At 44.7% G+C, this 13,432-nt stretch overlaps 1 protein-coding gene across 13 annotated transcripts in view; it reads right to left on the bottom strand.

Annotated features, from left to right (window-relative positions):
• Positions 1-660: 660 nt before the first annotated feature.
• ABLIM1 (actin binding LIM protein 1) overlaps positions 661-13,432 on the bottom strand; it is a 298,002-nt gene continuing 285,230 nt past the window's right edge. For 6 of the 13 annotated variants that reach the window (XM_057735893.1, XM_057735894.1, XM_057735895.1 and 3 more), the window contains 8 exons: positions 11,651-11,742; positions 10,300-10,411; positions 8,561-8,619; positions 7,867-7,927; positions 7,230-7,237; positions 6,331-6,405; positions 5,177-5,257; positions 661-4,075 (listed from right to left, as the gene is read on the bottom strand). In XM_057735893.1, the coding sequence (XP_057591876.1) occupies positions 3,962-4,075; positions 5,177-5,257; positions 6,331-6,405; positions 7,230-7,237; positions 7,867-7,927; positions 8,561-8,619; positions 10,300-10,411; positions 11,651-11,742 (602 nt within the window). In that variant the 3' untranslated portion in view covers positions 661-3,961. Of the gene's footprint in view, positions 4,076-5,176; positions 5,258-6,330; positions 7,238-7,866; positions 7,928-8,560; positions 8,620-10,299; positions 10,412-11,650; positions 11,743-13,432 lie in introns of those variants that run through there. The other 7 variants (XM_057735888.1, XM_057735886.1, XM_057735889.1 and 4 more) reach the window with 4 other exon arrangements.

Genomic DNA, 13,432 nt, shown 5'->3' with positions numbered 1-13,432 from the left:
TTCCTGGATAGACATTCTTCAAAAGGGAGTATTAATGAGTGAGTTTTGTGGCATCCTAGCAAACACCTGGTTTATCAAAGGAAAATAATTTTACAAGTCAGATAAAATCAAGGCTGACCTAGGAAGTAGACATTAAACAGTGACCGGAAATACAGATGAGGTGACTTGTGAAAACTGAGCTTGCTGCAGAGGACACAGAAGGGTTGACGGCACAGAGTTCATCTTCCTTCCACCGTCTTTCCTGACAGTCAGAAAGAGGGCTCTGGGAGCCCACAGCCTGGAGGGTCCCCTGCCCCTTCAACACACAGGAGAACGCTAACAAGTTTGCTTTAAAGAGTTTTTAGAAAGACCTACCTAGTCAAAAGTGGTTCATTTGAATTTTTAGACTTGCCAAAGCATATATATATATATAATATAATCACCTGAGAAGCAATTATTTAGAAAAAGGTGTTTGCTTTTAAAGTATAAAGAAATTAGGTGAAAGTTTTAGAAACACTTCTAGCAAGACTTTTCCAAGTAGAGTTGATTGACATCACCAGGTGGAGGGGAATGGGAGTTGAGCGTTGTTCCAGCCTCACCCCGGAAGAGGAAACTCAGCTTGCAAACAACAGAACTGAGAGTTGGAGAGCACTGAGGAGACGAGAGGGCAGATAGAAACTATTCTTTTTTTTTCCTTTGCGCCTTATTACCCATTGTCTCTAGCTTTTCTGTCCAAGGAATCAGGGAACGGGCAGTTTACCTTTTGCTATTGAAGAAGTCACATTAAGGACGTTTCATAACGAACCCAAACCGAAATGCAGACACCTAGAGAGCTGGACAAGTTTCCAAACGCTCTTTATATCTCAACATAAATCACACCAGAAGACTAAATGGTATCCTGGCTTTTCTGGAAGAAACTTTAAAGGAAGCACTGACTTTTCAGGTCATCCAGAGAGCTCTTCATGCAATCAGCCTGTTCTTCAAGAATCACCAGGAAGCCCAATGTTCAAAAATGTAGCCCTTTATGTATGTACCAGGGAAGCCTGCCATGTGTATACTTCCTTTCCTAGAGTAAACAATCCTCATCAATTTGACTGTTAACGCTGGAATTTTTTATGTGGGGCGGGGTTCAAGCACAGAACGCTGATTTCCTGTGTAGTGACCTGGACATTTTCAGGACAAGCACGTGGAGCCCAGTTCAACAAAACAGATAGGGTGTTATAGCCCATTGATTCAATTTGGCAGCTGGAAGAACCAGGTTGCCCCTTGACCCATCCCTCCGGCTGTAAGCCTTCTGCTGGGGAGCCCACTCTGCATTCCCAGTGCCCCTTCCCTAGAGCACAGCACTGCTCTGTTTGCAGCCAGGAAGCTACTGGCATTTTCTGGCAAGGCATTTTTGCATGGTGTAGTTTACATTAGCTAATACACTTGATATGGAAAGAAATTTTTTTTTTGCCCCAAGATGGATGCAGAACTGAATTCAAAAGTTACAAGAAAAGTAGAGTTTCATTAGTGGGGGCAAATTTAGGGCTCAGTTCTTTAACTATCATTGCAATTTTTCTTACACTGACATTTAACCTGGAAGTACATGGGTTATAACTCATTAGCCAACAGGAAAAACCTCTTCTCCAGCCGGGGCCCTTGGATCCATTTGGCCATCCTCGTTATTGGTCATGGCAGGGAAATGCTGGGACGACACCGTGGTCCCCACCCCTCACACTTTGCCAGAGCGAAGCAAGGATTAGGACACAAAGGCATTGTGCCCAGCTGCCCGTGCAGGGGAGGTCAGAGAGAAGACGGGACAGTGGATGTACTGAATGCAGCATGGGGCAACAGATAGATGAAGGGCCAAAACTGCGGGCTGCAGTCTGCCTTCAGACCAAGGAGGAGCTGGTCTCACATCCACCTCCCCAGAGCATTTGCTAACTACATTAGTAGGTCCAACACACACACACACACACACACACACACACACACACACACACACACACACACACACACACACACACACACACACACACACACACACACACACACACACACACACACACACACACACACACACACGTATTTGTGAGAACAGTCCTCAAACACTCAGTGTCTAGCAAAGCTCAGGCAGTTTAGATTCCCTCAGGAAGAGCAAAGAATACTATAAAGCAATTGAGTGTTCACTACAGTATTCGGTTGCTAGAGTGTGTCACAAGTTAGGTCTGCAGTACCAGGTCAGAAAGAATATTCTACTTGCTTTTTACCACTGGTGTCAGCTACTAACTCATTCTAATACTTGGTGCCAGCACGAAGAATTTCTGAGCTTTTATAGCGGCATACACAGGTGAATTCAAATGTTTTCTTCTTTGGCTTTAAAATAGAGCATAAATTCTTAAACAGAGCCCCAAAGCATGAGAATAAATGTGACAACCTCCTACATGGGACTCACGTCCCATCTGAGTCTCAGCCAGGGGCTTTCAGGAACTGTGGTGGGGTCTTCAATGCAAGTTTTGGTGTAATCTTCGGCTCCAATGTGAATCTTGTGTTGCTGAGTTTGAGGACTCTGGTGAGATGTTCCACTGTCTACACAGAGTCTGATCCTAGGTCTGCGGTCTTCAGTCTGATGCTGACTTGAGCTACATCTGTCATGGAATGTGCTGGCTTCTAACCACCAACACCCTTCCACGAGGGACCTGCTGGCAGGGATGCCTCACTCTTGACTTTTGAATTGTGTGTACCTTGCAAATGTCCCTTAGGGGCTGCAGCACAGTGGGACAAACATTTGAGCAGGGATGAAATTTAAAAGCACATGCAAACTCCCCAAACTGCCCTGGGTGAGTGAGAACACACACACACACACGCACACACAAACCAGGAAGTCAACAGAGCTGGGCAAGAAAGAAAGCTCAAAAGACCAAATTAAATCAGTTTGAGGTCATCTACCTTGGAGTTGCAGGGATTTCAAAGAGAAAAACATGCCTTTCCTTAGCCTACTACTGAAAAGACCTTTAAGAAAACCAAAATCAGCGAGGGCTTGATGTGATTTAGAGGATGCCAGATAGAGAGCAGAAGATGCTGGGTGGGAGAACTTGCATTGGGAGGAGACAGAACTTTTTTGTTTTTGTTGTTAAGACTGCCATGGCCTTTGGACAAAACTCATCTAACAGCATACAACTGGGCCAATGTGGAGACAATCTCTCCCCTTCATTTCTCTGTAAGTGTGGGGGGCTGAGACAGCTCCTGTCCTTGGTGGGGAGGAACACACTTTCTGAAGTAGAAAAGGGTTTAAGGAGAATTTTCATTCATTCCTTTTCCCTCTCTTTCTCTTAATTCCTTTTTCTTTTTAATAATAGCTAAGTAATGTGCCAATCAGGTCCTAGCAAACTGTAAGGAACAAGGAGCTTGTTAAAAATGACTTTAGTGGCTACTGAAACAGAGCTGCAGGGGGCTCAGACTCTGCTTTCCCTCCTCCCTCCTGCTGAAGCCCAGGCAGCGATGCAGGAGGCCGGTGAGGAAAGGTGGGCCAAAGGCTGCTGCCACATGGGTCTGTCCCTTGGGCTCTTCCTGCCCAGCCATGGCGCTGCACAATAAATATACTCATACTTTGGAAGTATCACAACTGCTTTTGTCCATGTGGCATCCTAAGGGCACTTGCTGACTCTATCCATACAGTTGCACTATTGTTGGATAACAGTTGAACGGAAACAAAAGAAGTAGCTCCTGTTGTGCACATAAGGTGATGGAAAAAGGTCGCACGTGAACACTACTGTCGAGGGTGGGAACACAGACATTTCTACCTCACTGCTTCTGGGCGAGTGTTGCCATGGGCTGGCCCAATATTTGGCTCATGGGTGTTTTAATCAGGTTTTCCCTTTTGGCTGCTGCTGAGGGACAGTAGTTTCCAAATTCTCCAATCAAGTTTGGGCCTTAATACAACATCCTATGTCACCGCCATGGGCAGTCCTTTTCTAATTGCTTTTTCAACATGTGGGACTCAGAAGAGTTTTGCTTTTTTCTTCATGTCGTTGCGTCTCCAAAGAGGTAACTTGTCAAACTCCTGGATGGACATTCCAAAGACTTCCCGAAACACCTCTGGGGCTAAGTGGCGCTGTGATGGGAGAAAAGAACAGCGGTCAGTCCTGATGGCCACATGCTTGGCCTTGACAGTTGCTCTCCAGTTTACAAGTAATCATTTTGAAGAGCAAGGCAGAATGATGGAAGAGGAGTTTATCTCTGAGGCTTCTTAGTAGGCACTGGACCCAGTGGTTCTTTACCTGGTCGGGCCAGGTGTGGCACCCTTCCTACCAAACAAAAGAGCTGGTGGAGTACTGATGATTATAATAACACTGACTGGTGATGGGGCACGGAAAGGTGATTCATTATGCTGGAGGCAACTCCACTTCAGGTCCGTGGGATGCTGAGGAGATGCAGGGAAAATGGGCCAGAGCAAGAAGAAAGCCAGAGAGAGACTTCCAGAATCGTCCTCTGGGAGCCCTGGGGCTTTTTCCTGGCTCAGCAACAGGAGTTCAGGTGGATGCTTGGTCTACTGAGGAGAACTTCAATCTCTCGTCCCGCCTAGAAAAGTTCCCTTAGGATAGTGGAGCCTTTATTCTCTGTGCCAGCCTGACCTCACATACAAAGGTACTGCCTTTTGTTGGAGAAAATTAATGACTCTTTATGAGACTGGCAGCCAGAGTTTTTCTCAATTAAAACCATTCAGATGGAAAAGTACAAAGATCAGTCTTCCGTGTCTAAGGAGGTCTTAGGTATGTGTGCCCAGCTAACCCTTCAACAAGGAACGTGGAAACAGCCAAGACAGAAACTTGTCCAGTACACACGTCTGCTGAACGCTGTCTCCCCAATCTCAACAAACTCAACCCAGGCTCGGAGAAATATAAGGATTTGGGAGTATCTGAAAAGTGATGGAAACTCCATTCTACATCACCAGCCACAAATTAGGGCAACATCGAATTTCCAAAGAAAATGACTAAAATCATACTGCATCTCCTGGGTTGTTCCTCTGAATTTTACCACATATTTTTATGCTGACCTCCTAAGTACCAATTTGAGTTTTCCTCCAAAGATAGCCTAGTTCTACCTAAGTTGATCCTTTTTATTTTTTGCCTTAAATGGAACATTCTTTAGGGGAAAGTTGAGGGAAATGCACAGGAATATGCAGTTGGGACAAGTTTTGTTTTTGTTTTTTTACCTCTAGCCTGGTTCTGTCCACGTCTCTTAGGATTTTGTTGCGCCCTCTGTTGGTCACCATCAGCATCTCATATGGAAATATCTGAGAAGCGAAGAAAAACACCTCTTCTAGAATACGGCTATACTTTTTTTTCTTTTTTCTTTTAATTTATTTTTGGCCATGTGGCATGTGGGATCTTAGATCGACCAGAGATTGAACTTGTGCCCTGTACCGTGGAAGCGTGGAGCCCTAACCACTGGACCGCCAGGGAAGTCCCCCCGCTGTCCATTTCATTAACGAGCAGATGCTACCTAAAATCTAGGACTCCCAAGACAGGGCTTCTGAGACACTATGATTAGAGCATGAGAGTGTTGGGTGTTCCTGGCTCAAGCCTCCAGCAGACAAGGGCAGGTTCCTATACATTCCAAACACCCACAAGTGTCTCACGCGGCACTCTGCCTCCGGAGGGCGTTGTTGAGTAAAAGATACAACTTGCTATGTACTGGGGAGGAAGGTAAAAATTAGAAGTGAATTGAAATGATAGGTACATGTTTTCCAAGGCAGGACACTTTTGCAGGATTAAACAATCTTGTTCCATGACCAGCTCCTGAATCCAGGGAGCCAGGCAGCCCCAGAAGCTGTGTTTTAGTGGGTGACATGTTGAAATAAGCCCCAGTTATAGTCACCAAGGATCACAGGCCTTGGATACCTCTGCAGTCACAGGATGTTCTGGAGCTGAGGAGACCAATCATCCCAGTTTGCTCGGGAATGAGGAGGATCCCAAGATGCAAGGCTTTCAGTGCTATAACTGGGCAAGCTGGGATGTGTTGGTCGCCCTATCTGGAGTGGGCTGCAGCTGCTGCACATAGTACTGGGCAGGCTTGGCCGTGCTCATGGCAGGGGCCAAGTGGATACCGAGGTCATAAGAGAGAAGGGCTGGTTCTTCACTGTGAACACACAGCACCAGACCCAGCGAGGGCTTAAACCTGCTGGCTTGGTGTGACAAAACCTGCAGCGTGGAAAGATGCTTTATGACACGGCTTGCCTAATGCACCAGCCTGGAGCCAAGTGGGTCTGAACACTGAAAATGGTGAAAAAGATAGAAAATCAGATCTTTTTAGGGATATGTCCCAGTTTTGTCCCCAGGTGGGAGGAAAGAGAAGAGCCACACTTGCCTTTGGTTCCAACATGTTGGGCATGGAGACCCCTCGGTCCATCCTCATTCCAGGCATGTGACCATCCGGGAGGGTCTGCAACAGAAAAGCAGGTTTCAGGAGGAGCCCACGGCAGCGCAGGGAGCTGAGGGAGAGCTCTGTGGACTCCCAGACCTCCCTGTTTGGGTCTCAGATCCTCACCACCATTTTAGACATGTGTCATCTTCATTACCCTAGATTTTTCAAAATGAGCTTCTTCCTGAATAAAAGCAGGGATACTGGGAATAGTGCTCTTTTATATTCCAGCTGATGAAAGATCCTGGCTTAATAACTATTGACCAATCCCCGAATGTAGGCTCCATGCATGATAGTATGTGGTACACCAAAGAACTGCCAAGTCTATGATTGTCTTTTTTTTTTTTTAATCTTAATCTTGGTTTTCTTTGCATTTCCCCCCTTTTCTCATTCTCCATCATTATTTTACAAGGTTTAGGTTCTAGGAAAAAAGGAATGGTACCACAGTAGCTCTCTCCTATTGGCCAAGACAGGAGTTGCTTTTCATTTGTGACCACCCAGAGGAGGGGAGGGCCTCAAGGAGTGAGTGGTTATAACTAAAAGAAAAAACAACTGTAGGTGTGTGGACCCTTGATGCTGGTCCACTTCCACCCCAGAGAGGACTCTCCAAGGCAAAGCAAGAGAGTCCTAAGACACCTAGCCTGGGTCACGCAGGCCTGCAGGACCAGTTTGACTTGGGCGCCAGGCATGCCTGCTGCTCATTTGTGGACTAACAATGAGATGGGTCCACCAAAATCAGGTTCTCCTCAACAGAAACCCTTCCCTGGAGCAGCAGCAGAACAAGTCTGCGTTGGAAAGAGGCGGTTTTGTCGGTGTGGCCAGCTTGAGAAAGCCGTGGTCCATACCTGGTAGTCTGGAAAGGAAAGAAAAAGAAAATCTCAGAAGAGCAAGACCATGGAAAAACATGGAAACATTAATAGAAACTATATCCTATTGTAACTCTCCAAACATTCCCCAACAAGCCACGCTCTCTCCCGGCTCCAGGTCTCTGCGCACATCGCGCGGCTGCACCCTGAAGCCTGGAAATGACTGCTCTGGTTTTAGTTATCTATCAGTTTAAACACCCTTTCTTGTGGAAGCTGACACCCTGCAGGTGTTCCTCCCTTCTCCCTGCATCTCCAATCATAGCATTTTTCTCAGAGTTTCTCTCTGTCTTTCTCTCTCTGTCTCTGTCTCTGCCACGTGTATTTTGAAGGCAGGCCCATGTCTTGCTTCTCACTGGACTCCAGGGATGTAATCGAGTGCTCAGCACAGACTAGGAGCAAGGAATTCCCTCCTACAAACTCGCTTCTTGTGGTCTCCCATCAGGAGAGATCCTCTGGGATTTTAATAAATGCCCTGTTGGCTCAAAGGACAGATGTGACCCAACCGTAGGATGTGACACAGCCTGAGCCCAGCCAGCGTGCCTGTGACAGCCCAGCCCCTCCTCCCCCTCGGCCACGGCCACGGTCAGCCGCCGACACCCGGCCGCAGGGGTCTCACCTCGCACTCCCCCGCTGACGTCCCCATAGCTGTTGTACTGAGCAAAGTCTGTAGAAACAGGCTGAAATGAGGAAAAACACACCATTAGAAGATATGCTCTAAAGCACTTGTTTTGGTGTCAGGTGAAAAGGAAGACAGGATTTACAAAATGCTAAGAATCCCCCTCCAAGCTGAATTCCTGGACCCTCCCATTACTTTTCCCACGTATTTCTTCTTCTATGCAATACTTGTGTTTTGTCCTATATCAAGTGCTAGCGCTCAGCAGGCCCTTCATAAGCAAGTATCTCTTGCTGATAAATAAAAACACATTTCCCCACATCACAGCTACACAATTACACCTGTTCTATGCTTTGTGGGGAGCGAGGTTGCAACAAACTTTCCTGTATGTTTTTGAAGCAGAGATAATGGCTCAAGAAATTACTTTTTGCTTGATTGTAGAAATATTTGCCACACAATTAATCTAGTCTTCCCATAAGTTTATACAGGCTATTCTTTTATCTAAAGTCAATTTCTCTTTCTCGCAATAGAAATATTTTATATTGCCTGTAACTCAAAGTGATTTACCAGGAGATTACAATTTTCATTATATCCTACACTGAGATCATATTGTCAGATGTATTCAGACAACATGTCAGCACTTCAATCAGGACTGAAGAAGGAAGAAACTCAGATAAGAGTGATTGAGAAATCTCACCCGGTGAAGCCCGTTTTTCCCATAGCCTGGGAGAGATGAGGTTTTTGATGCATGTGAAGCTGAATAAAAGAAGGATAAAAAAGCAATTGTTAGGAACTGGAAGTCCATTTCTTTCATGAAACTGGCAGCGTATCTTCTACCCTGCAGAATGGAAGACTTAAAAAAAAACCAATCCAAATAACATTGGGCTCAAATGTTCACAAAATGCCACCATATTTGGGGGATGCAGGGAATGGGTGGGCAGTGAAATCATCGAGGAGGGGTGGGGAAGGAAGAAGGGCTTGGCATCTCTGAATCCTCAACCCTAATAATGATGGTAGTATTTCCATTTTACAGGAGAATAGGGGTTGAGAGGAGTTAAGTATCTTGCCCAAGCTTGCTTATCATGTAAAGCTCTGAGCAATGATTTGAAGGCCAACACACAAGTTATCAAGATCTACTGGCCAACCACAGACTCCCAGGAGGCCTGGGATAGGGTATCCCATTGATCAACAGCATGGATGCCTCATACACTGCTGGGCTTTGGAGGGAGCAGACCTGGGCTTGAATTTTGGCTCTGCAACTCAACACCTCTGCATCTTTGGACATGGTATTCCATCTTTTTAAGTCTTCATTTCTTGATCCATTGCGATACAGTGCTATTTATTCTTATACGACAGAACTGCATAATTGGAAGGAACTTTAAAGGTTACTAAACTACCTAATCCAAGATCAATGCCAGTGAAGCATCCATGAGAGGTAGCCGGGGATTCCAGTAAGGAGTGTGGGTTCTAGGGTTCTAAAACTTGGACTCCTAAATCTTAGTTTCGGTAGCTGTTAGCAATGTGATAGTGGGTAAGGGACTTACATGTCCCTTTACTTGTCTCCTGATCTACAAGATGGGAAGGTGACAATGACCATATTATCATCTACTTCATTGGTGTGTTGTGAAGATTAAGTGAAATAATGCTCAGCAGAAGCGTTTGCATAGAAAACACTAAACACATGTTTAAAGGAACCCTCAGGAGAGAAAATTATGCACTAGTTCACACATGCGAGAAGAAATCTTGTGGGTTACATGAGAATAGGCTTATAACAAGTATAAGCAGGGGAAAATATGCCGACGGACTATTTCAGCCCAGTATATAAGTAATCTCTTTCAAAAGCATCAAAAACAGCACTATTAGTCCTCAGCTCTTATACGGAATATATCAATGTAAACTCATAATACTTCACAAATATTGTTCATGCTCTCTACAGTTAATAAGCATTATGTTCTTGGACTTCCCTGGCGGCGCAGTGGTTAAGACTCTACGCTCCCACTGCAGGGTGCGCGCGTTCCATCCCTGGTCAGGGAACTAAGATCTCACACACTGTGTGGTGCAGCCAAATTAAAAAGCAAACAAAAACAACTATAAAAAGCATTCTGTTCTCTATAAGGATTTTCTTTTTGCTGCTTCCCTCTGAGATGTATGTTCTAGAAGGTAGACCCAGCACAAGGGAACTGACCCCTCCTGGTTCTTGAGACCCTCCAAGGCCTCGCCCATTTCCAGCAAGAAGGAAACACACATGTAAGGAAGAGCGTGGCAGGTTCTTAAGCTAAGCTGACATGACGTAGGATTCCCATGCTTCCTTTCCTGTAGAACACTCTGCAGATTCCACCAGAAACTGCCCTGTCTCTCCTGGAACAGTCAAAATAGGCTTCTTGCAGGTAGGTGACCAGCACCCCGCTCAGGGAAGGCGCTGGGTCTGCTGCTCACCTGAGTTGATGGGAGAATCATAGCGACTGGCAGCTAGGGAGGCCCTCTCCCGGCTCTCCCGCTCCTTCTCCATCTCTTCTTTCAGTATCAACTGGCCCAGGCCCGAGTTGAGCTATTCACAGAGAAAAGAAAAATGAAAGCAAAGCCTGCAGTTACTTTCAGGGAACTGCAGTTTCTTTTTCGGAGATCCTGCAAGAAGTTCCTGACTCTGGGGAGGCCTGAGGCATACTGTCCCAGAGCCTGGTGGCTCCCCAAAACGTCAGCCAGGTTTTGGACCTTGAACCCTACTTAGCCCCTTCAATGTCAGGGCTCCATTCCCTGAAGCCAGGCTCCACATCAGAAGAATGTTCTCTCTCCTTTGCCCTCCCCACAAAGTGCCAGCAGATAAACCCACGAGGCGATGTGTGTGTGTGTACAGATTTTTGATGTGGGAAGGGAAGACCGGGGATAGTAGCCTTTAAAAAGAAATCACACTGATTTGTTTAAAAAAAAAAAAAACAGGGAAAAAAATAATGCATGTCATTGTACGGATTTTAGAAAATTCAGAAGGAAAGAATAGCCCATAATCCACCACTCAGAGATAACCACCAATTACATTTTGATCTATATCTATCCAGTATTTTTCTATGCACATAACATACAAAACTGGGATCACATAATAAATGTAACTTTGCATCTTTTCTATCCCCATGTAACTAGTATCATGGCCATTCCTCATATGATTAAGTATCTTTGGAAAATGACCCTTATTGGTAGGAGTTTATAATTTCTCGGCTCCTGCAACCCCAGGCTATAACTGACTATTCTTCTTTTGGTCTTCTGGGATGTTGCAGGCCTATGTTAGAGACAGAGGGTATAATGAGGGTGTCTTCATGAGAGTCCATTGTATTCCCTCTCTCCTGGCCCAGATATGCACACAAGGTCCTATGAATCCTGATGAAAGACTTGGAGAAATGCTGTATCCCAAGGGAATTCCTTCAGCAGAGCCTGCGTAAGGAAGGAAGGTGTTGTACCACCTCAGAGGACACCTTGGCTCTACCTGGCCTTTCAGCATCCTTTCAACACATGCACACACCCACACACCCACACAGAGTCTCACTCTCCTTGCAAAACCCAAACATTTATTCCATGTCCCTCTGACTTCTAACCTTCAAGTCACATCTTCCAGAACCACTATGTATACTGCCTTATAGTCACTAGATGTCCGTGTTGTCTCTCCTACTGGACAGCAACCCCTTGAGGGTTGGAAGTACCTCCTGCTCATCTCGGTGGCTTGCTCAGAGCAATCATTCAATAACACAGATCAGTGGAACTGAAATGAAGACTGCAGCAAAGCAGTTTAAGGACAAACCTTCATTAATTGCTCCTCTTGAAGCTGCCGGCGTCTCAGAAGCTCCTCATCATCTTCCTCTCTGCCACTAGATCTGCGTCTCATGTCAGCTCCTAATTCCACAGCAAAGACAACTTCTCACATTAGCCCCACGACAAGGGGATCTCAAGGGACTAGTTCACCTGTGCTCAACATGCCAGGCGGGCAAAGTCAGCAGTGGTCTTCAACGTTCGTGAACGACACAGGGGAAAAAAGGAGGCTGCCACCAATTCAGCACCCCTGGCTGGTCTCTTGAGACAACAGGCCCCATTTAACAAGCCAGTCCAAAGTGTGATTCAGTAAGGCATGCCTCCCAACAAGCTGATCTACTCAGTTAGAGCTCGGTTTGCCATTGTGATTGGATCTAAGTCATCCCATTGGCCACTGGTCCGAGCTTCCGTAGTAGGTAGGAGGGGCATCTGTGGTTATTATTTTTATGTCCCTGAGGTCATTGTCCAAATAGAGAAGAATCCAAATTCATCTAGATACCATCGAATAGGTAAGACAGTCACTCTCTTGTGACAAGTTTAAAAATCTTATAGTTTTCTCTTTTTCTGAATATTTAGGTTTGTCACCATACTATCACCCCATCTTCTACCTCCAATAAATCCACTAAGCAGCATGCTTTATTTTTAAGGGATGGGTCTCTAATGTTTCCTTGTCTTCAATCTTTTGGAAAATGGTCACAAAAGAGTTTTATACAAATGGGCCAATAAAAAGGGTTACTGCAGCTAAAAAAGTTACTTATTTCGGTATAATACAGCAGATTATGTACAATTTTTAAGCTTCCTAGAAAACGGAGTGGAAAGGAGGAATCTCTCTGAATGGTTGGAAAATTAAGATAATTATTGTTTTCCCTAAGTTCCTTGGATTAATCTGGCAGTGGGAGGAAACAGGAAAGCTTGCTAATCTAATCAAAATAAACTTTAACTAATAGTTTGTTTTTATCATTTTGATTAATGGACCAGAAGTTTTCTTCACTTTGGAACCCCAAAGAGCTTTAAACTATTTAGTGACGACAGTTCATAACAACAAAATGTTAATTCTCCCCCAAAGTTTAGCTGTTTAATGTCCTCACTAAGCAACATGACTGAACTAGGAACCTCAGCAGGCCCTAGAACTGCCTGAAGGATGTGGACCAGCAGAAAAAAAAGCTGATGACTGAGTCTTAGTTTCTAAAATCATGAATGTCAATGTGAATTTTCTCCCTTTAATCTACACAAATAAAAATGAATAGATATAAGTTTTCAAGAACTAGATACATCTTAAGTCAACATGATGTATAGAATACTTGTGAATAAGGAACCCAGGAGGTATAACAGATTTTTCCTTCAACTATTTCTATAAATATGAATTGCTGTAAAATCCACTTATATTGCTTGTAAAAGTTATTCCAAACAGAACTTGATGAAAAAATAGCAGGATGAAGAAAATTTGGGAATTTTGGAAAACTGAAGGCCTTTAAGGTTGTCAACAGAAATGTGATAAGATAGTCATCTCTTTGTAAAGTTGACTCACTAAATTTTCAGTACTAGCTTCTGAGTTTGCTAATACTATTTTTTAGAGCCAAGTGATTTCACTAATGACAAAACAATAAAGACACAGACACAATTCTAAAGCATAAATGTATGGTTCAAAGCAAAGAATGCAACAGTTCAAATGTGGCATTTTAGCACAGAAGTCGTGGAAATGATAGATGGGAAATCATGGAACTTTGCATGAGTAATGTTCTAGAACACCTGCTCCTCTGTAACAGCCCTTCTC

Source organism: Hippopotamus amphibius, chromosome 5 (assembly GCF_030028045.1).
Source record: "Hippopotamus amphibius kiboko isolate mHipAmp2 chromosome 5, mHipAmp2.hap2, whole genome shotgun sequence".
Taxonomy (NCBI): Eukaryota; Metazoa; Chordata; class Mammalia; order Artiodactyla; family Hippopotamidae; genus Hippopotamus; species Hippopotamus amphibius.
Note: the sequence above shows the minus strand (reverse complement) of the source record. Positions and strands in the feature narration are given on the sequence as shown.